General features: G+C 44.6%; 1 protein-coding gene across 3 annotated transcripts in view; it reads right to left on the bottom strand.

Moving 5' to 3' along the window:
• The window catches only part of ADGRE5 (adhesion G protein-coupled receptor E5), a 239,572-nt gene that overhangs the window by 75,626 nt on the left and 141,831 nt on the right, over nucleotides 1-22,115 (bottom strand). For 2 of the 3 annotated variants that reach the window (XM_068274493.1, XM_068274495.1), the window contains 4 exons: nucleotides 13,589-13,723; nucleotides 8,589-8,638; nucleotides 4,729-4,815; nucleotides 1,567-1,738 (listed from right to left, as the gene is read on the bottom strand). In XM_068274493.1, coding sequence (XP_068130594.1) covers nucleotides 1,567-1,738; nucleotides 4,729-4,815; nucleotides 8,589-8,638; nucleotides 13,589-13,723 — 444 coding nt within the window. The remainder of the gene's footprint in view (nucleotides 1-1,566; nucleotides 1,739-4,728; nucleotides 4,816-8,588; nucleotides 8,639-13,588; nucleotides 13,724-22,115) is intronic. The other variant, XM_068274494.1, reaches the window with a different exon arrangement.

Consider the following 22,115-nt stretch of genomic DNA (forward strand, 5'->3'; position numbering starts at 1 on the left):
CTAACCCAAACCACACACCCCATGCCTAACCCAAACCACACACCCCATGCCTAATCCAAACCACACACCCCATGCCTAATCCAAACCACGCACCCCATGCCTAACCCAAACCACACACCCCATGCCTAACCCAAACCACACACCCCATGCCTAACCCAAACCACACACCCCATGCCTAATCCAAACCACACACCCCATGCCTAATCCAAACCACGCACCCCATGCCTAACCCAAACCACACACCCCATGCCTAATCAAACCACACACCCCATGCCTAATCCAAACCACACACCCCATGCCTAATCCAAACAACTACCCCTGCCGATGCCTAATCCTAACTATCCTCCTACCGATGCCTTACCCTCCCTAACCATCCCTCTATGGATGCCTAACCCTAACCCCCCCCATGCATAACCTTAACACTCCCCATCATACCTAACCTTATCCCCCCCCCCCCACTTCCACACCTAACTTTGATTGCTTTACTACCCCGCCTATCCTTAAAACCTTCTCCCCACACCTAACCTTAACACTCCTTCCCATAGCCGTAACCGACCGGCTCTCTACCCACCAAGCCAGAACAAAAACCTGCAAAAATCATCGTCCCTGCCATAGGCGCCTATACAAATGACTGTTTATACTGTACCATTCGGGCGCTGGGACCTCCAACTAAAAGATTTCACAGTATAAACGAAAATTTGTCGAAGAGCCTGTTGCAGCGCCCAAACTTCGAGGTGCTCTCACGCTTAAATTCCATGTTTCGGTCGTAAGACCTAATATTTTCACATGTAAAACTGACACTGGGCAGCTCATGCTGTTCATGCTCAGCCAACTGGCATTGTGCCTAGTGGAGAAGACATGAGCTCTGCTTATTTCAACCCCCTTCTGGGCACCTCCTACCATTGTAGTAGGATTCTGGTTATCCGGGACTCCGTCAGCTGCCAGTCTCAACTAACCGGCTTTTAGCGGGGAACATGGGGGCGCGACTCTCTAATTATACAGAACAATAAAACCATTTACAAGAGCTGCATCCTTGTACGACTCCTGATGTGCATCTGATGCACATAGGGTCACATGCATGCACCAGGAGCCGTACAGAGAATGCAGCACGTGGTTGCTAGTGTTATGATAAGGCCTTCTCAAGAACTCTCAAGCAATCGGAAATGACACATATTCGGCACTAGGGAATCCTTACCTGTACCTGATAACCAAGGCTCTCCTGTGTATGTAAAAATAGGACATCAAATCAAGAAGCAAATCCATCTCTGAACTGTACCAACTCTCACGATATGCTGACAAATCTCCAGAGATCTCCAAGCCCCTCCAGGCTCCAGTGAGAGTAACATTCATGCAACCCTGGACTGATTTTGTTTTAATTGTCTGCAATTAGGTGGTAAAAGATTTTAGCCTTTACTGTAAGCTCTTTATCCATAGATCTGTACAACGGACAAGAGAACTTGAACTATGGAGGGAAGGGGTTCTTTAAAGTAAGGGTAGTTAAAATGGAGAATATCTGAAGCGCTCATTAATGAGCTCCCTACACGGAGATGTGCACAGCAGACTCACTGATCATGGTCTTCCTTCCTCGGATACGTTGGGCTTTCCGCTGCAGGATAGCCAAATTTTGCACTGTTGCTTCCACTTGTTTCAGTATTTCTCCTGTTTGGTTTAGTCTTTGCTCCGTGTCATTGCTGAGGTGCCCAAAGATGGAATTGTCCATGTCCAACTGATCCAAGAACTTTTAGAATAGAAAAAAGTGTTAAGAGCTATATATTCAACAATAGCAGAAGAAAGAAAGCTGTTGGCACTGCAGCTATAAATCACGGGAGGGTGGCTACTACAACAGTTCAGGAGCTCACTTGCGCCAGTGTAGCGTGCTCTTACCAATAGAGTTAGCTCTAGTATCTTATGAAGGAAGGAACTGGAGGTCAGCACTGCAATCTTCCATATTTATTCAATATAGCTTGCAATACTCATGCAATAGTACGTAGTCGTGAGCATAAGTGGCAGATAAGGTGGAATGCACATACCGGAGCCTCCATAGAAGCGTTGCCGATGCAAACCGGCTGTCAGGCTACATTTGCCCTGCACCCACCCACCCACTGACTGCCATCAGGACCAGTATGTGCATTCCACCTTATCTGCCACTTATGCTCACGACTATGTACTATTGCATGTGTATTGCAAGCTATCCTATACAATAAAATGCAAGTGTCCCTGCGCCATCAACTGAATGGTTGTGTGTCCCTGGCTTTTTTGTACTGAGCATGTGCGCAGCCAGGGCAGTTAGGACACAGGGCCGGATCTGACAGTTTGCTGTGTGTGGTTCACAGAGGTTCTCATTGCATTGTGGGAAGTAACAGCTTTTTCCAACTGCCAAGCAAGCAGCTCCCTGTGTGCATATACTGCAGACAGTGGTGGGGAACGAGCAAGCAGGAGGCGTATGTGGATGCATTGCGGGGGGGGGGTTGGGGGTTAGAGGCTGTGACCTAGCACCCGTTTTTTACTGGGCGGGCCTTTTTACTAGTGTAGAATAAATATGGAAGGTTGAGGTGCTGACCTTCAGTTCCTTTCTTCATAAGATACTAGAGCTATAAATATGTTACCACTTCTCCCCCTTCCCCCAAAACAAATTGTGACAGTAGAGCATATGACCTGACCTTCAGTCACTAATAACACAGTGGTGCTTGAACATTTGTCAATCCTTTAAAGTAAACCTTGCAGACAATTAGGTTAAACATTGTTGGGGCTGAGATGCTTGTAGATCCCCCAGAAGCTTTCCCTATCTTAATCTGCCCCTCCATTCCAGCGCTGGGACCAGGGCCGGATTTACAGCTCAGGAGCCTATAGGCACATAAGCTCTGGTGCTCTAAACCCGATCCTTAACACAGGACACACCTCCGCAAGCCACACCCTCTGGCCAGCCAGATGTGCCCCGATTTCCCCTCTTCCCCCAACCAGTACAAATTAGCCTCCCCTCTCCAGGGTGGGAGATGGAGGAGGGGAGACAAGACAAGACAAGACAAATAACATTTATATTGCGCTTTTCTCCTTGCGGACTCAAAGCGCCAGAGCAGAGCAGCAGCCACTAGGGCACGCTCTATTGGCAGTAGCAGTGTAAGGGAGACTTGCCAAAGGTCTCCTACTGAATTAGTGCTGGCTTACTGAACAGGCAGAGCCGAGATTCGAACCCTGGTCGCCTGTGTCAGAGGCAGAACCCTTAAAGGATACCACAACTGACATGTGGCATAATGAGATAGACATGGGTATGTACAGTGCCTAGCACACAAATAACTATGCTGTGTTCCTTTTTTTCTTTCTCTGCCTGAAAGAGGTAAATATCAGGTATGTAAGTGGCTGACTCAGTCCTGACTCAGACAGGAAGTGACTACAGTGTGACTCTCACTGATAAGAATTTCCCCCTTTTTTATCTCTTTCTTGCTCTCAGAAGCCATTTTCTTCTAGGAAAGTGTTTTATAGTTGGAATTTCTTATCAGTGAAGGTCACACTGTAGTCACTTCCTGTCTGAGTCAGGACTGAGTCAGCCACTTACATACCTGATATTTACCTCTTTCAGGCAGAGAAAGAAAAAAAGGAACACAGCATAGCTATTTGTGTGCTAGGCACTGTACATACCCATGTCTATCTCATTATGCCACATGTCAGTTGTGGTATCCTTTAACCATTACACCATCAGCCAACTGCTGAGCACTTTGGCCGGCCAGTAAACCGCCTTTCACACATGGGCCACCTATAGGCACGAGCCTACAGTGCCTATTGGACTCCCGAAGTTGGAACTCCCGAAGTTCCACAGACCTTGTCTGCACTGCGTACGTCTGCGCAGTATCGCAGAGCTGCCACGCTGAGCTGACTCCATGCTGGTGCACAGGCGTGAGTTGTCTGGCCCTGCGCAGTCCGGGGGCGACCAAAGGGGTCTCAGCGCTGAAAAGGCAATGAGGGAAGTCTGTGGAGGATCCAGAGGCTTCCCTCTCCCAAGGTGAGTACCCAAATTGGACTATTTTTTGTCTCCTTCAGGTCTACTTCAAGGATTTCTATATTTTCATCTTAGTGTGACCTAAAAAAATCATCTGATATTCAAAGTCCTAAAAGTAGATGAAGAAAACCTACTTAAAGGAACACTGAACAGACCTAAAAAATGAACAGCCCCCCGTAGCCCGTGAGATCTCTCTGCGTCATCTGGGTCCCCTCCGTTCTCCTGCCGGCGACTCCAGTAGGGAGCGAAGTCTGAACAACTTTCTTTTGACTAAACCTGCAATGTCTTAACATGAAATAGAAAGTATATTGGCGTGTAGCCCTGCCCTCCCTGTGATGTTAAGTCTGGGCTTGATGTGATGCAGCCTTCTCCTCCCAGAGCACTTTGAGAGATCAACTGACTATACTGCTCACTACACTGATGAAAAAACAAACATCACACAGTGGTTCACTTTGCCAGCAGCAGAGATGTTGGCATCACTGATAAATGTAATAGTGTAAATCTGGTTGAGGTAAGATCGACTAAATAATTTCTAAATTAACATTGTAAAAATATTCAAGTTTTGTGTAAAGATATAAATATAAACATCATTCCTATTCAGTGGCACTTCATGCAGTTCCCCTTCTAATGAAATCCCACATTTTTGTGAAAAATACATACAGTATAGGAACTAGTAGAAGTGGAAAACCCCTCCAAATAGTTCTGCTTGTAAATGATTCGTATTTTTGACTTACGTCTTTAAATTTCAGGCCATCTGGGCTGCTGTCTTTATTACAAGATGGGATAAAGTTCTTAAGAAACTTATTCATGCGGCACCGAAACTAGATGCAAATAAAAATGAACATTTTAACATGATTGCATAATGAAAATAAGTGAAACTATAATGTAATACCAGAATAAACCAGCAGGGGTCCCAAAACACACAATAGAACACTAACATCAAAACATTAAAAAAAACAGAGAAAGTCTCTAAAGTTGAATACTCAACTTACAACACAGAAAAATGGATCACAGCGATGTCCCTCAACAGTAAGCATTCCCCGATCCATCTTTCTGCCAATTGGTGCATGCGACGGCACGCGACTGGCATGAACAAGAATTTAAAGAGGAACTGTCACTAAAATCTTAAAATGTAAAACTCATACAAATAAGAAGTACATTTCTCCTAGAGTAAAATTAGCCATAAATTACTTTTCTCCTATGTTGCTGTCACTTACAGTAAGTAGTAGAAATCTGACAGAAGTGACAGGTTTTGGGCTAGTCCATCTCTTCATGGGGGATTTTCAGCATGGCCTTTATTCTTTATAAAGACATTCCCTGAAAATGATTAACACAAAGATGCTGGCCAGCCTCCCTGCTCGCTGCAGACTATTTTGGCAGTTGGACGGAGCAACTGCCATTCACTAAATGCTTTTAAAATAAAGAAAACCCCGAGAACCCCCCTATGAGAAGATGGGCTAGTTCAAAATCTGTCGGTAATGTCAGATTTCTACTACTTACATAGGACAAAAGTAATTTATGGCTCATTTTACTCTGGGAAAAATGTACTTCTTATTTGTATGTGTTTTACATTTTAAGATTTTCGCGACAGTTCCTCTTTAAACAGTTGCGGCACTTTGCGCAGGAGTTGTCAGGGTCCTAAAGATCCGATCCGCCATGACGGTCGTTATCACCGCACATCCTCAAAGGTCGTTTGTGTAATCGCGTGCCTGTACACGAGTCGCAAGATTGCAGAAATGCAAAAAAATCGCTGGTCATCAGAAAAATCTATGTAAAAATTGTGTAGTGGATAACGGGCTTTTAGGCCTCTTTTCCACAAGCAGTTGAAGCTGCTCCTGTCAGCGCTGCCAACCTTTCAAATTATTTTTTGCTGACAAAAATATCACAATGTCACAATTTACTGACAAAAAGTGGGAGTGGCCATGGGTGGCCCTAACTGTCTATGAACTTAGCAGTGCTGTAAGCAGGGGCGTAGCAATAGGGGGTGCAGCGGTAGCGACCGCATCGGGGCCCTTGGGCCAGAGGGGCCCCGAAGGGCCCTCCCTCAACTACAGTATTAGCTCTCTATTGGTCCTGTGCTCATAATAATCACTTCTATATGTACATTGAGTAGTGGTAAACATTAACAAGCTCTTCCCCATCCCCTTCTTGCACCTCTGACACTGTAGTTGCCATTGTCAGGTTTTGGTGCGCCGTATAAATTGTTATGTATAGAGTGCCTGAGGGGCCCCATTGTAAAACTTGCATCGGGGCCCACAGCTCCTTAGCTACGCCACTGGCTGTAAGTAGCACAGCACAGCAAAAATGTTTGATGAAGCCCCCTCTCCTTCAAAGAGAATCTGTAATGAACCCCCCCCCCCCCCCCCCCCCCCCCCGGAAGATACTTACCTCAGGAGGGGGAAGCCTCTGGATCATTAAGTATTTACTTAAGTATTTGCTTGATGACTCCTTTAAATCTCATCTGACTCGAGGCATAGCTACCTAAGATGCATTACGCACAGAGGTGTGTTCATTCTGGATCCACATGCCTCTGTGCATTGTTCATTTCTCTCCTTGTTCTTACTGGTCACCGTAGTCACTCCTTGAAAAACATGAATTTTAGCTTCCTTTTATCACCCTCCCATTCTTGATTGACAGCGGAGCTCGCGCAGGCGCAGTAGAGGACAACCTCGCTTTGTCGACGTCTGCACTGGCGGGGACCCTGGGCCCGCGACTGAGATCAGAGCTGCGGTGTGTGACATGTCGGCTGCAAGGGGCTGGAGGAAGACCCGGGTAAGTAGAGCTTCATTACCTTCAACTTGCTGGACGTTTCCTTTAAGAGGAGGAAATAGGAGGGTGATGGGAGGGAACATCACCGCAAGCTTGCCTCTTCCTGTCTGAATATTTGAATTTAGTCAAAAGTCACATTTTTCAATGAGTGATTATGGAGACCACAGAGACTAAGGAGAGGAACGGACAACACACAGAGGTATGTGGATCTAGCATGAACGTATCTCTTTCTTTATTTTCAGTAGCTTTGTCTAAGCCCCATCTACACGATACGATTCTTTGTGCGATTCGATTACAATTCTATTTACGATCCGATTAAATCCGACATGTCTGATCAGGATTCGATTCAATTCGATTTGCCATTGCAAAACAATGGCAAATCGAATTGAATCCCGATCGGGCATGTCGGATTTAATCAGATCGTAAATAGAATCGTAATCAAATCGCACAAAGAATCGTGTAGATGGGGCTTAAGGAGAACCTGAACTGAAAATAAAAAGTCAAAATAACCATACACAGGTCATACTTACCTCCTGTGCAGTCTACTCATCAATCTCTTTCTCCGCTCCTGCGTCCCATTTGTCCACTGTGAGCAATGGAATTCTCCGTCCTCCATTTTAAAAATGGCCATTACTCCATAACAGCTTCCCGGTCAGCACACTGTTAAACTGTAATATCACCCACTTGAGCCATAGGGAAACATAGACATTACCTTGCACATTCAGTTGTAACTGACAGCTGTTGATATATAACTGACAGTTACTGGGATATTTCAGTTCTGACAAAATATTGTCAGAACTGGAAGGGATCACTGTAAGAAGAAAATGGTGAGCTTCTGAGAGGAACTGACGGGGAGGTTAGTATGTAATATTATTTGCAGCTGCATCATGTGTTTATTTTAAATAATTTTCCTCGCTTGAGGTTCCCTTTAAGGTCAGGTATCCAAACCTGAAGCAAAATAAACTTATGAGATAGTGAATTGTATGTGTAGTACAGCTAAGAAATATTAGTAGCAAAGAGTCTCATTGTTTTCCAGCACAGGAAGAGTTAACAAACTTCAGTTGTTATCTATGCAAAAGAACGTCTCTGAGCAATTTTACCCAATGGGTAGAATACAGCCCTGTTTTTTGAAGCACTTCAACAGCCAAGAAAGAGTGACAGACAGCTTGAGATAAGGTTTTAGGGCCTGTTTACACTACACACGGAATTTCTGGATGCAGGAAAACGGACTCCAATGAAAGCCTATGGTCCTGTTTCCACGAAAAACACGATTTTTCTGATGCAGATTTCCCGTAGGCATTCATTGGAGTCATTTTTTGCATCCAGAATCTGCGTGTAGTGGAAATAGGTCCTTACTGCAGGAAAGGGTCACTATTTCTGCTTTGTTTTGTAGCTTAAAAGACAGAGTGTGCTTTTAAAACTGCAACTGTGACAGAATGATGCTATGGTATAAAAAAAAAGCTATATAACTGAAAATAAGAATATGAGACTCTTTTCTTTGCTACTAATGTTCTATTTATTATCCGTACTGCACAATTTTTCTTCTGGTTTGCTTTAACTGTGTTGTCGTCCTTTAAACGTAAAATTACTACTGTTTGTCTTTTTTCTGTACAACTGAAATTGGTGACACTGCCAACATTTATCAATATTATTGAGAAATGTATATTTGTTGAAAATGGGATATACTGTATATATATATATATATATATATATATATATATATATATATATATATATATATATATATATATATATATATATATATATATATATATATATGTGTGTAAAAATGTTGGTATAAGTGAATAAACCCTGTGAATCTTACCGTATCAGTATCGCATTGTGACTGAGATTCATTTTCTTGCCTGCATTTCACTGTAGAGTAGAAACATATGTCTGTTAGAAGCATGGATTGCAGAGAGGAGAGCATTCTTACTATTACCATCTCACGTCACGTACAGAGGCTACACCAAGGAATAATCCTTAAAGGACATCCGAGGTGAAAAAAAAAAAATGATATGATGAAATAAACAATTGTCTCTATCCTCCTTCTCCTAAAAATGATTTTTTTTGTTATCCCACAGGTTTATTCTATATTAAATTTTATTTTAAAGTTTTGACTGTATCATGGCCTCTTCCCAATAACACAATAACAATTCATTGAAGTATGCCAGAGCTAAAAAGAACTATTGCCTTTTATCTCTTTTCTGCTCCCAGAAGCCTTTTTCTGCCAGGAAAGTGTTTTATGGCTGTAATTCCTTATCAGTGAGGGTTACCCTATAGTTCGACCCGGACAGAAACTGTCCCTTGCATACCCAATGTTTAACTCTTTCAGGCAGAGAAAGAAAAAAGGAACAGTGCATAGTTATTTGTCTGCTTGGCACTATACATACATACTGTATGTCTATCTCATCATGTCACATGTCACCTCGGGTGTCCTTTAAGCTGAATACTCACGTATTTCACGCGCACCGGCCTTTGCGCATGGAACTTTGCGCGCAAGCCCTATTTATCACGTGTAATGTGTGTTTAGGCGTGCTAAGGGGCTTTTCACAAGCGTGCTAACAGTTAGCACCGCTTTGTGAATCAAGCCGCTAGTCACTTTGCAGCCAGATATGGAATTACAAGATTGACTGAGGCCAAAATTGTTCTTTCTTGGCAGTTTCGGAGTCTGTACTCTCTTACTTGAGCACAAACCGCCCAGAAACCTCCCATCCTGCTGTATAAGTAACTACCGTAACTACACAGAAGAAGCTTGTTTCTCATTTTGCATGCATGGACTAATCGCATGAGTCATATCTAACCTGGACATTCCCATACCTCAGTCTCTGTTAGGAGTGTGTTAAGTAGTGATCTGTTGCAGTATTTGGGCTGTGCAGTCCGCGATAATCCTAGGCAGGCGGATGCATTACCCCATATAGCCTATTGTGGTAACACATCTGCCACAGGCTCCGGATGGACCACAGCAGAGCATCAGAGCTGACACTACACTGTCCGCTCCTGCTGGCTGCAGCTGCAAATGGGAACAGAGCCTAAAGGACAACTGAAGTGAGAAGATTGTGGAGGCTGCTATATTTATTTACTCTTAAAGTGAACCTTTGTCTGCACTTATCTGATGAAGGGACCCGTAGTGGCCCCGAAACAATTGTCATGCTTTGTGTTTGACATATGATGGATCAATAAACGACACTTGTTTTGCTCTATTGAGAAGCTGGTGTGCGAGTCCACTCTTGGACTTTACTATATTTATTGGATGTTGGCTTTTACATCCAGGACTCAGCACCCGATTTTGCACGGAAAGGTGTGCCGCTCCTAACCTCACTGTTGCTTAAAGTGAACCAGAGACGAAGCACCCTCATGTATTTTACCATACAGTGGGTTGCAAAAGTATTCAGCCCCCTTGAAGTTTTCCACATTTTGTCACATTACTGCCACAAACATGAATCAATTTTATTGGAATTCCACGTAAAAGACAAATACAAAGTGGTGTACACGTGAGAAGTGGAATGAAAGCCTTACATGATTCCAAACATTTTTTACAAATAAATAACTGCAAAGTGGGGTGTGCATAATTATTCAGCCCCCTGAGTCAATACTTTGTAGAACCACCTTTTGCTGCAATTACAGCTGCCAGTCTTTTAGGGTAGGTCTCTACCAGCTTTGCACATCTAGAGACTGAAATCCTTGCCCATTCTTCTTCGCAAAACAGCTCCAGCTCAGTCAGATTAGATGGACAGCGTTTGTGAACAGAAGTTTTCAGATCTTGCCACAGATTCTCGATTGGATTTAGATCTGGACTTTGACTGGGCCATTCTAACACATAGATATGTTTTGTTTTAAACCATTCCATTGTTGCCCTGGCTTTATGTTTAGGGTCATTGTCCTGCTGGAAGGTAAACCTCCGCCCCAGTCTCAAGTCTTTTGCAGTCTCCAAGAGGTTTTCTTCCAAGATTGTCCTGTATTTGGCTCCATCCATCTTCCCATCAACTCTGACCAGCTTCCCTGTCCCTGTTGAAAAGAAGCACCCCCAGAGCATGATGCTGCCACCACCATATTTGACAGTGGGGATGGTGTGTTCAGAGTGATGTGCAGTGTTAGTTTTCCGCCACACATAGCGTTTTGCATTTTGGCCAAAAAGTTCCATTTTGATCTCATCTGACCAGAGCACCTTCTTCCACATGGTTGCTGTGACCCCACATGGCTTGTGGCAAACTGCAAACGGGACTTCTTATGCTTTTCTGTTAACAATGCCTTTCTTCTTGCCACTCTTCCATAAAGGCCAACTTTGCACAGTGCATGACTAATAGTTGTCCTATGGACAGAGTCTCCCACCTGACCTGTAGATCTCTGCAGCTCGTCCAGAGTCTCTTGACTGCATTTTTGATCAGCGCTCTCCTTGTTCGGCCTGTGAGTTTAGGTGGATGGCTTTGTCTTGGTAGGTTTACAGTTGTGCCATATTCCTTCCATTTCTGAATGATCGCTTGCACAGTGCTCCGTGGGATGTTCAAGGCTTTGGAAATCTTTTAGTAGCCTAAGCATGCTTTAAATTTCTCAATAACTTGATCCCTGACCTGTCTGGTGTGTTCTTTACATTTCATGGTGTTGTTGCTCCCAATATTCTCGTAGACAACCTCTGAGGCCGTCACAAAGCAGCTGTATTTGTACTGACATTAGATTACACACAGGTGCACTCTATTTAGTCATTAGCACTCATTAGGCAATGTCTACAGGCAACTGACTGCACTCAGACCAAAGGGGGCCGAATAATTATGCACACACCACTTTGCAGTTATTTATTTGTAAAAAATGTTTGGAATCATGTATGATTTTCGTTCCACTTCTCATGTGTACACGACTTTGTATTGGTCTTTCATGTGGAATTCCAGTAAAATTGATTCATATTTGTGGCAGTAATATGACAAAATGTGGAAAACTTCAAGGGGGCCGAATACTTTTGCAACCCACTGTATATATATTTTTTTCTTCTGCACAAGTCAGGTCAATAGTTCACTGGGCTGCTCTGCAAAATCATTTTGTGTAAACTGCACATATTAGAGAATGATGCAATGTTATAAAAAACCCAATATAACTGAAAATAAAAAGATGAGAATATTTTCTTTGCTACTAATGTTCTAGTAATTATCCGTACTACACAACCATTCATTATAAGCTAGATAAGGAGTGATAAGTCATAGGATAAGTTTTGTGAATCAACCCCTTTATGTCATGATACAAAGGAATTTACAGAAAATATTTTTTAAAAACAGTAGATCAGACTAGAACGGCCACTAACATACTGTATTTGTGAATCTCTGAGACTCTCGACAACCGAGAGCCTAAAGGGAGAAGACTTGGGACAACGGTGGAACTTACTAACAGGGGAAAACTATGAAACCTCCTCCAAGAGTGCATTGATGACCCATTCATACTGCATTCCAGAGTAAGAACATCATATAAATAGCCATTCACGCTCTTCATAGTGTGACGATGTGAGCAAGCTTTGTCCCTCGGGACTTGGAAAATGTGATATTATTGAAAGTCATGAATTCTGCGCTGTACCAGAAAATTCTTCAGAAGAACGTCTGGTCATCTGGTCATCTGGCCATGGACTAAAACCGGAGCATTATAGATTGATTCAAGATCTCTGTGCCCAGAGGGGTATTGAAGTCAGCAGCAGTTCAAATTGTTGGGGGTGACCCTCCCTCAACTTGGGGGTTCTAGAATTAGGATTTTATCTGAACTGCACTAGTGGGGGTATTACCCACTGGCAGATTATTAAATAGCACAATTAGTATACAATAATTAATAAATAAGTAGTAAGGGTATCATTGTATCTGGCTAACAGAAATGCACCAATAAAGTTGATAATACTATTAAATGCAAATGACCAGCAATACACTACTGCAATAAAAACAGCTGTTTATTAATCAATCTGTAGTCTAATTAGATAGCAATGTAATATACACAAATACTGTATTTTTTGGACTATAAGACTCACTTTTTCTCCCCTAAAAGTGGGGGGGGGGGGGGAAGTCACTGCGTCTTATAGTCCAAATGCCTTGTGAGCGCCTGCCAATACGAACCTCCAACCCGCCGCAATGTTGGGGACTCCCTGTACTGTGCCCATGCAGAGGAGGACACGGAGACACCAAGCGGTGTAGAGGAGGACATGAGGGGCTTAGAGGAGGACACAAGGAGGACAGAGGAGGACACATGGGAGACACAAGAGGTACAAGGGGGCATGAGGTACAAAGGGGGCATAATCCACAAGATGCCCCTTCAGCATGGATGCACCAGCTTTAGTTTATATTTTTTTCTCCTGGTTTTTGTCCTCTAAACCCAGGTGCGTCTTATGGTCAGGAGCGTCTTATAGTCTGCAAAATACGGTAGGTGCTACATCACACATTACAGTACTGTACTCAAGAAAAAACGCCTCTAACACAGACATTCAACTTGCGCACACCTACTAAAAATGTTATATCCACACAAAAATAAAAAGATGAAATTAGTAGCAACGGATATTGGAACATTTCAACTGCATATTTTTGTGTTTTTAACTTTTTTAACTTTTCTCATTTTTGCATTTTTTATCTTTTTATTTTCGTGTGGATACAATTACGATACTTTGTAATGAAGCGCAAACACTCCAAAAATGCTGCAGGCCCTGCGATCATGGGCGACCCCAAAATGCTGCTAAAATTACTCTAGTGGGCCATGGGCCTTATTTGTTGTTCTTGATCTGCATTTACATTTACCCCCCCCCCTCCCCCCAAAAAAAGACTTCATATTTACAGATATCGGATTTTGGGAAGAAAGTATATTTACCATTGCATTGTGGGTACTCGAATCCTCTCAGCGACACTGCTCTAAATCCGCTTTGGCATGAACACGTTATATTACCCTTTTTGGTTTCACAGATACTCTTCAATCCACACAATTTGGGCTTTATACTGCAATTTCCTGTTGCACAGAATGAGAAGGACCTTACAGAATAAGTTACATGAAATAAAAGCTCAGTACAATCGTCCCTTGAGATATGCAGTCATAAGAATGGGAGGCTCAATGTACCGTATTTTTCGGACTATAAAAGGCTCCTGACCATAAGACGCACCTAGGTTTAAAGGACTAAAACCAGGGGAAAAAATATATATACTAAACCTGGTGCATCCATGGTGAAGAGCATCTTGTGGATTATGCCCCCTTTGTACCTCATGTCCCCTTGTACCTCTTATGTCTCCCTGTGTCTACCCCTGTCTCCCTTGTGTCCTTCATGTGTCCCTTCTTGTGTCCTCTTTGCCCCATTGTGTCCCCCTTGTGTCCTACTCTATGCCCATTTGTGTCCCCGTGTCCTCCGTTTGTCCCCATGTCCTCCACTGCATGAGTACAGTACCGGGAGTTCCCGACATTGCAGCGGGTTGGAGGTTCGCTTTCGCAGACGTTCACAAGTCGGTAACTTCCTGCATTTGGACTATAAGACGCAGTGACTTTTATTACCCATTTTGGGAGGAGAAAAAGTGAGTCTTATTGTCCAAAAAATACAGTATTTTATGAGGACTTGGGATTCTTCAAGACATCACAACAAGCAGGGCTGGATTTACCAACTCTCGGCATTTCACTAACCAGATCTCCGTTCCGTCGAGGGCACCACTCAGATGCTCGGATCCCCAATCACGGATTGGACTGATCGGCTGTGATTGAGAAAAAATCCTGAAATTCCGTGATTAATTTCCGGATTTGAAACATAGTCACAAATTCGACACAGATTTTTTCCGTGAATGAGGCAATCACGGAAATTCACGTCCGTGATCACGGAAAAGCATTTTAGCTAATAGCAAGGCCCCCATAGATGCTACAATCCCCCAAATTGTATGGATTATACAGGTGATAAGGGGCTACAACTTCAACAACAAAAAAATCCAAAACGCACTTTTAGATTTGAGAAAATTGATTTTAAAGTTAAATCAACACTTCAAATGCGGCTATTAATTGGTAATAAGTGGTTTTAAACAGGAAAATATACTTTAAGCAATCACAGAGGTGAAGGTGAGTTCCAATCGCACTTGGTGGTGGTGATACCACTGGAGGAGGATGAGTGGCCGACGCCACAAAAACAGAGAGGTGTTTGTAATTTTTTTTTCCTTGCAGCGATAGCAATGACATTGCAGCAGAGTTGTCCGTGGCCGCTGGCGGTGGGAACGCAGACTTTAGTAGTGAAATAGAACATCAGCGGCAGCAGGATGAGGACTAAAGCGGTCAGTGCGGCAGCACATAATGACCATGGCACCTCACTGGTGGTACCACAGCACAATAATGCTGCCCAAAAAATTACATGCATCCATGGCCCCCATCCGTAGGTGGATGTCACAGCAAGCGTGGGGCTGCTGCTGCTGGGAGTGCTGCTCACAGCAGAGTAATGATGGGCTGCTCCTCCGTCATCATGTCCATCAATGCCTGTGAGTCTATCTCTTGAATGACCACACGGCGACCCAAGGTGCTGAAAATGGGTGCCACCGGCGTCAGCGGACTCGGCCCAGGCTGTGCTGCTAATAGACGACTCTCTGCTGCACCCTCTCCCTGGCCGTGGACCAGTCCCAGAAGTGGTGGAGGCAATGGCACTCCCTCTCCTGCCACACCCATGACCCCTGCCAGACATGTTGTATACTATGCACAAAATTTCAGGGTGGTGAAATTGTGCTGATTTTTACAGTCAATAGGTGTGTGTGGGCCTGGGGACAGACAGAATATAACAGGGGGCTTTTATTGATTTTTCAGAAAACAAAAATACTGAATACAGTAAAATAGAACACGATAATCAGTGGACAGCGCTGTGGTCTGGTTGCACTACACGCACAGCAAACTAACTGGCTGCACGCTAGTAGCAAAGTACAAGGTCACTGACTAAACTTAGTGACTGAACAACTGTGGCAGTGACTGCAACTAACTGAAGTTGATCACTGGCTGGCTGGCTTAGCTAGCTAACAAGTATACAGTAATATAGCAGTAGCATCAGTGTGAAGTTGAACCTGCCTGCACTAAGCACAGCACTGCACTGACTACAACTAACTTAAAGGACCACTCCCGCAAATCATGTAATTTTTAATAATGCCTCAGTAGATCTATAAAGTATATATAAGCCTTGTAGTGTATTTTGTGTGTGTGTGTGTGCGATTTCCCTTTAATTTTTGTTATCTGACTGCAATCTGTGTACGTCAGTCCTGTACATAGCGCTGACGGATTTTACTAAGTTCAGTAACATTGCAGGGGGATTCTTGTACAGGTGGTGTGGGAAAAAAAAGTCAGATGGTCTATCCCAGGCTGATCAACGGACAAAATTGTAATGTCCGCGCTCACCTGATCTTTCCCCTCATCATCTGCCATTAGAAGAAGGACCCCCGCCGCACGCCAGCATCCCGCAGGCTTTGTGGGAGGCAGCTGACAGCGCTGAATTTGCTGCGCAATGAGCCGCATTCCCTCTGCCTCGTTTAGCCTGCGGGTCTGCCTCTGATGACGTGCGGCGTAATGAGCCGCTCTGAAGACTACTGCAGCCCGGAAGCAGCCTACTGCGCATGCGGAGCAGCACTGTTACTACTCCGCTCTGGCAGACCCGCAGGCTAAACGAGGCAGAGGGAATGCGGATAACAAAAATTAAAGGGGAATCACACACACACACACACAAAATACACTACAAGGCTTATATATACTTATAGATCTACTGAGGCATTATTAAAAATTACATGATTCGCGGGAGTGGTCCTTTAAGTAATCACTCACTGGCTAGCTAGCTGAATACAAGTATCAGATACAGTATAAAGGCAATGCAAGGACTGAAAACGCTCTTGCTGATGCAAGCAAGGATAGAGCTCCTTTAAAGGCCCCCACTTTATATACAGGATCGGAGGGCAGAGCCTCCCCTCCTATGATTGGTTGCTAGGGCCTGGCTGGGGGCCTCTGATTGGCCCAGGGATGTCAATTCTGCCCATTTCCGCCCAATCACGACCTATTCACAGATTTTCGACGCGATCACGACCGTGATCACTTTCTGAATATTTGCAATAACAGAATTTCCGTGGACAATTTCCGTGATCCAGAATCGATCATGGCTTCGGATTTGGAAGTCGAATAGTAAAAAAGTGCTCATGAATCACGGCTATTCCGTGATCACGGAAATTATCCGAGCACCACTGGCACCACTAGCTACTTAATATTGAAGGAGCTGTTCTGGGTACCTAATACTAAGGGGCACCTGTAGCTACCCATGACGGGCAGGGAAATTAAGGGAGGGGTGACAGCTGGGCCAGCCAGGACACTGACAGTCTGGTTCAGCGGGGGGGGGGGGGGGGGGGGGGTTAGGTACATGAAGGGTGAAGTCTGGGGTGCCAAGTGACATCTGTGCCTACAGGCTCCTGTGATGTAAATCTGAGCCTGATGGCAAGATATTGCAGTAGCAAAAATTTAATTCACTTTCATTGACACAAAAATACAAAAATGATCCTTTTCATAATATAATATACATTCACAAATCTGATTTACATAAACTACACAAAAACAAACAGTAAGCAGCTTTTGACCTTTTAAGAAAACACAATGAAACGCGGTTTGGTGAGCATATTGTGTATGTGATAAGGGAAATCTCAACCATTTTTTTTGCGAATGAGAACATGCTGAAAGAGACTTTTTGGGGAATAATGGTGAAATATAGGTGAACCAATGGCCAATCAGGAAAAATGATTGAAAGCAGCTTTGACCAATGGGAAAACTTTAAAAGTGGGTGGGCCAGGGATTCATGAGTACCACCCCTTCCAGAGCTGGTCCGTGAATGCACTCAGTTCATTGCTGACTGAGTAGGAGAGCACATTGCTATCGTTTATTATTTTTCTTATTTGTTGTGAATACAATGCTTTTCTCTTTCTAAATGCACTAGCAACCTTGCATTAAGCACTTTTTCCCTGACGACGACTCCATGTAGGGAGTTGAAACATGTTGGACTGGTGGGGGGGGTCTTTTATTCTATGTAAGAAAGTAATATATCAATCTATTCAAGGTAGAGGAATCTGAGTAATAGTATAGAAATCCTGGTGACAGGTTTACATACTTCTCTTTGAATACTGGATTCCCACCTTGATATGTATCAGCAAACAAAAATATTACAGTGATTTTATTTTTATATAAAATAAAAGTTATGTTTTAGTATGAACTTCTGAAGGGATCACAATCATAATATAATATGTCAAAGGTAAAACAGTGAAGGTCTCCACAATCATAAAAAGGATTACAAATTAGATGTCAAACCACCAAACAGTGTCCAAAGCTGTCTCAAACGTTCACCGTCACCAGTATAGGAAATGAGGCTTACCAGATACCAATAACCCACATTTATAAGGTTGTATATAGGTTCAAGACACTTCCCATTGCAGTGGTAATCATCAAAGGAACATCAAGGCGTTACTCCCAGGAAATTCCACAGGTGGTAACTAGCAATGTATGAAAGACAACAAAGGCAGTGCCCCATGCAGACTGCTTTACTCTCCAAAACAGTGATAGGACAATCACTAACGTAACCTCTTGGGGACCACAGTGCTAACCCCCCCTAAAGACCAGGCCATATTTCCTGATATGGGCCATTACAGCTTTAAGGCCAAGCTGCAGGGCCACACAACACAGCACACTACTGATTCCCCCGCCCCCCCCCCCTTTCTCCCCACCAACAGAGCTCTCTGTTGGCGGGGTCTGATCGCTCCCTAGTTGTTTATTTTTTTTAAATAAATATTTATTTCTTTATTTTTGTAATCATTTTTAACATTAACATTTTTTTTTTCTTTTTAACAAACCCCTCCCTCCCCCCAGTAGGCCAATCCTGGCGATCGGCTGTCATAGGCTTCTGCCTATGAGAGACAATCGCTCTCTAGTGCCTCAGGGGGACAGCCGTGTCACACGCTGTCCCCAGTACAGCGCTGCTGTGGATCGCAGCACTGTACTTAGCTAAAAGTCAGCGGTTTCGCTGTCTAACAGTCTCCAGAGTGGCGATCGCCGCTCAGAGACTGAAGGCGGGGCGGAGCTCTGCCCCCCAAGCAGGAGATGCGCGCAGCCTGTGTGTGATCTCCTAGTAGCCGGCTCCAGGACTTGATGCCAAGTGGCGTTAGGCGGTCCTGGGGCTGCCGCCGCGATCACGCCCTTTGGCGTGACGCGTTAGGTAGTTAAAATAAGATAAAATAGACTACAAACAAACAAACTTGCATCATCCCTTGATGACGGGCGGCACCTATAGACCTTTTTCCATCGTCTGGTTAACCCACACGCGCATTTTTATACTGGGGTTCCCTGTGCATGGGCCCCTATGTGAGTGTTTGTTTTTAGTCTATTTTATCTTATTTGATGACTCCCACTGCTGCGGGAAGTGACTTGAGCCTATTATAAGGAACCTGCCTGTCATTGATAATGTTTCCGCCGAGACCCAGGCGGAATCCATTCGCTTCCGGGTCTCGGCGCTTGTTCCCTGCTGATGAAGCTGCTGCTGGAATGCAGGCCACACATCCTGATAGGCGGAGGGCGCGTTCCCAATACGCCCTCCGCAGATGTAAACAATAGTCAGCTGACCACGGTCAGCTGACAGCACGGTGTCAGCTGATGTTACAGCTGACACCTAGGTAGGTGTGCCGCTGTGTGATTGGATGAGCGGATTGTGGCTGGCCACTGATTGGATGAAAGTTGTATTTAAGCCTGCAGAGTGCTCCCAGTCATCGCCCATGATAAGCACAGCTGTGGCTAGTTGCTGGGTGCGCACTCACATTGTTTGAATTACTGGATCTCGACCTTGGCTTGTATTTGACCATTCTTGTCTGCTGTTACTAACCCTTGCTTTGATTCCTGGATACTCTTGCTTGCTGCCTGGACTGACCTCTGCCTGTTATTGGATACTCTTGCCTGCCGCTTGGACCGACCTCTGCCTGTTATTGGATACTCTTGCCTGCCGTCTGGACCGACCTCTGCCTGTTACTGGATACTCTTGCCTGCCGCCTGGACCGACCTCTGCCTGTTATTGGATACTCTTGCCTGCCGTCTGGACCGACCTCTGCCTGTTACTGGATACTCTTGCCTGCCGCCTGGATCGACCTCTGCCTGTTATTGGATACTCTTGCCTGCCGCTTGGATCGACCTCTGCTTGGTTTTGGATACTCTTGCCTGCCGTCTGGACCGACCTCTGCCTGTTACTGGATACTCTTGCCTGCCACCTGGACCGACCTCTGCTTGTTAACTGGATACTCTTGAATGCTACCTGGACCGAATGTTGCTTGTTACTGGACACTCTAGTTATATCTGGACTGACCCTTGCTTGTTGCTTGGATAACCTTGCATGTGGACCTTGCATGAACTCTCTCACGTACTGCCTGGATCATTCACTGCCTGTTCCTGAAACATCTGTCGTTACTGGCAATCGACGCTAATGGCCTCATCCTCCTGAGTCAAAGTAATAGTCCTGTGTGATACTTATGAACTATTGAACTGTGTGATACTTGCCTCAGTGAGGTTCTGGCGGGTTATTGTCCTCTCTACTTCAGTCTGTATGCCTTGCACGTTAAGACCTGGGGGTAACTGTAGTCAGGAGACAAATAATGTGTCCTGTTCACGCGGGGCTTGTCTATAGCAGAGATGGGCCGAACCTCAGTTTTAGGTTCGCGAACCCTGTTCGCGAACTGCCGCGGAAGGTTCGGTTCGCATGAACTTCCGCGAACCGCAATAGACTTCAATGGGGAGGCGAACTTTGAAAACTAGAAACATTTATGCTGGCCAGAAAAGTGATGGAAAAGATGTTTCAAGGTGTCTAACACCTGAGATCTTTCAGTGACTACAAGAGGGGAATTTTTTTTTTTAAATACCTTATAGTTTTTGAGAAAATCAATTTTAAAGTAACTCCTTCTGACCGTGGGAAAATTAAGTGCCCGTCGACTTTAGCAGTTAATAGCAAAGCCGCTTTAAAAGCTAGAAACACCAAACTTGCAGAAAATGTTAAGAAGAACAGTGAGAATAAGAGGCCATTTTTTTTTAAAAAGACCTTATAGTTTTTGAGAAAATCAATTTTAAAGTTTCAATGTAAATTCTCCTTCTGACTGTGGGAAAATATACCCCCGCCGACTTTAACGGTTAATAGCAAAGCCCCTTTAAAAGCTAGCAACACCAAAATTACTGGGAATGTTAAGAAGAACAGTGGGAACAAGAGGAAAAAACATTTTTTTAAAAAGACCTTATAGTTTTTGAGAAAATCGATTTTAAAGTAAAAAAAAAAGAGTCGATTCATAAAAAAAGAACCAATTCATTAACCTCCCTGGCGGTAAGCCCGTGCTGAGCACGGGCTATGCCGCCGGGAGGCACCGCTCAGGCCCTGCTGGGCCGATTTGCATAATTTTTTTTTGCTGCATGCAGCTAGCACTTTGCTAGCTGCGTGCAGTGCCCGATTGCCACCGCTACCCGCCGATCCGCCACTATACGCGTCGCCGCAGCCGCCGCCCCCAGACCCTGTGTGCTGCCTGGCCAATCAGTGCCAGGCAGCGCTGTGGGGTGGATCGGAGTCCCCTTTGACGTCACGACGTCGATGAAGTCGGTGACGTCATCCCGCCCCATCGCCATGGCGATGGGGGAAGCCCTCCAAGAGATCCCGTTCTTTGAACGGGATCTCTTGATCTCCGATCGCCGCCGACGATCGGAGGGGCTGGGGGGATGCCGCTGAGCAGCGGCTATCATGTAGCGAGACCTCGTCTCGCTACATGAAAAAAAAAATTAAAAAAAAAAAAAACGTATTTGCTGCCCCCTGGCGGATTTTGACAAACCGCCAGGAGGGTTAAAAAGATCCGGCTCATTCATGAGCCGTTAGTATAGCAGAGAATGCGTCCTCGGAAGGACGTGAAGATGCTGGCTCCGGCTGCTATCTCTTCCCACCTGCCTGCACCTGTTAACCCCCACCTAGGCTGGCACCCAGTGCACCCATGTATGCACTGGGTGCCAGCCTAGGTGGGGGTTGACAGGTGCAGGCAGGCAAGTGGGGAGAGACAGCGGGAGCTAGCAGCTATGCGTCCGAAAGGACGCATTCTCTGCTATGTGGGTGGGGGGCTTCGGAGATCTTCAATCAACTTAATTGAAGATCGCAACATAAGAGGATACAGTTCGTTGGATCATTTACCGAGGATATTGTCGTGGGAAATTCTATTTAAAGGTACAGATAAGTATTTCTGGTTAATTAAGAAAATTAAAGGACTTTTTTTCGTGGTTGTGTTTTTATTTCATTTAACCCTTTGTGGAAATGGGTAAGGGGTACTTTGTACCCCTATACTCATTTCTCCTGGGAAGGGGTGGGCATCTG

Source organism: Hyperolius riggenbachi, chromosome 3, assembly GCF_040937935.1.
Source record: "Hyperolius riggenbachi isolate aHypRig1 chromosome 3, aHypRig1.pri, whole genome shotgun sequence".
Lineage (NCBI taxonomy): Eukaryota > Metazoa > Chordata > Amphibia > Anura > Hyperoliidae > Hyperolius > Hyperolius riggenbachi.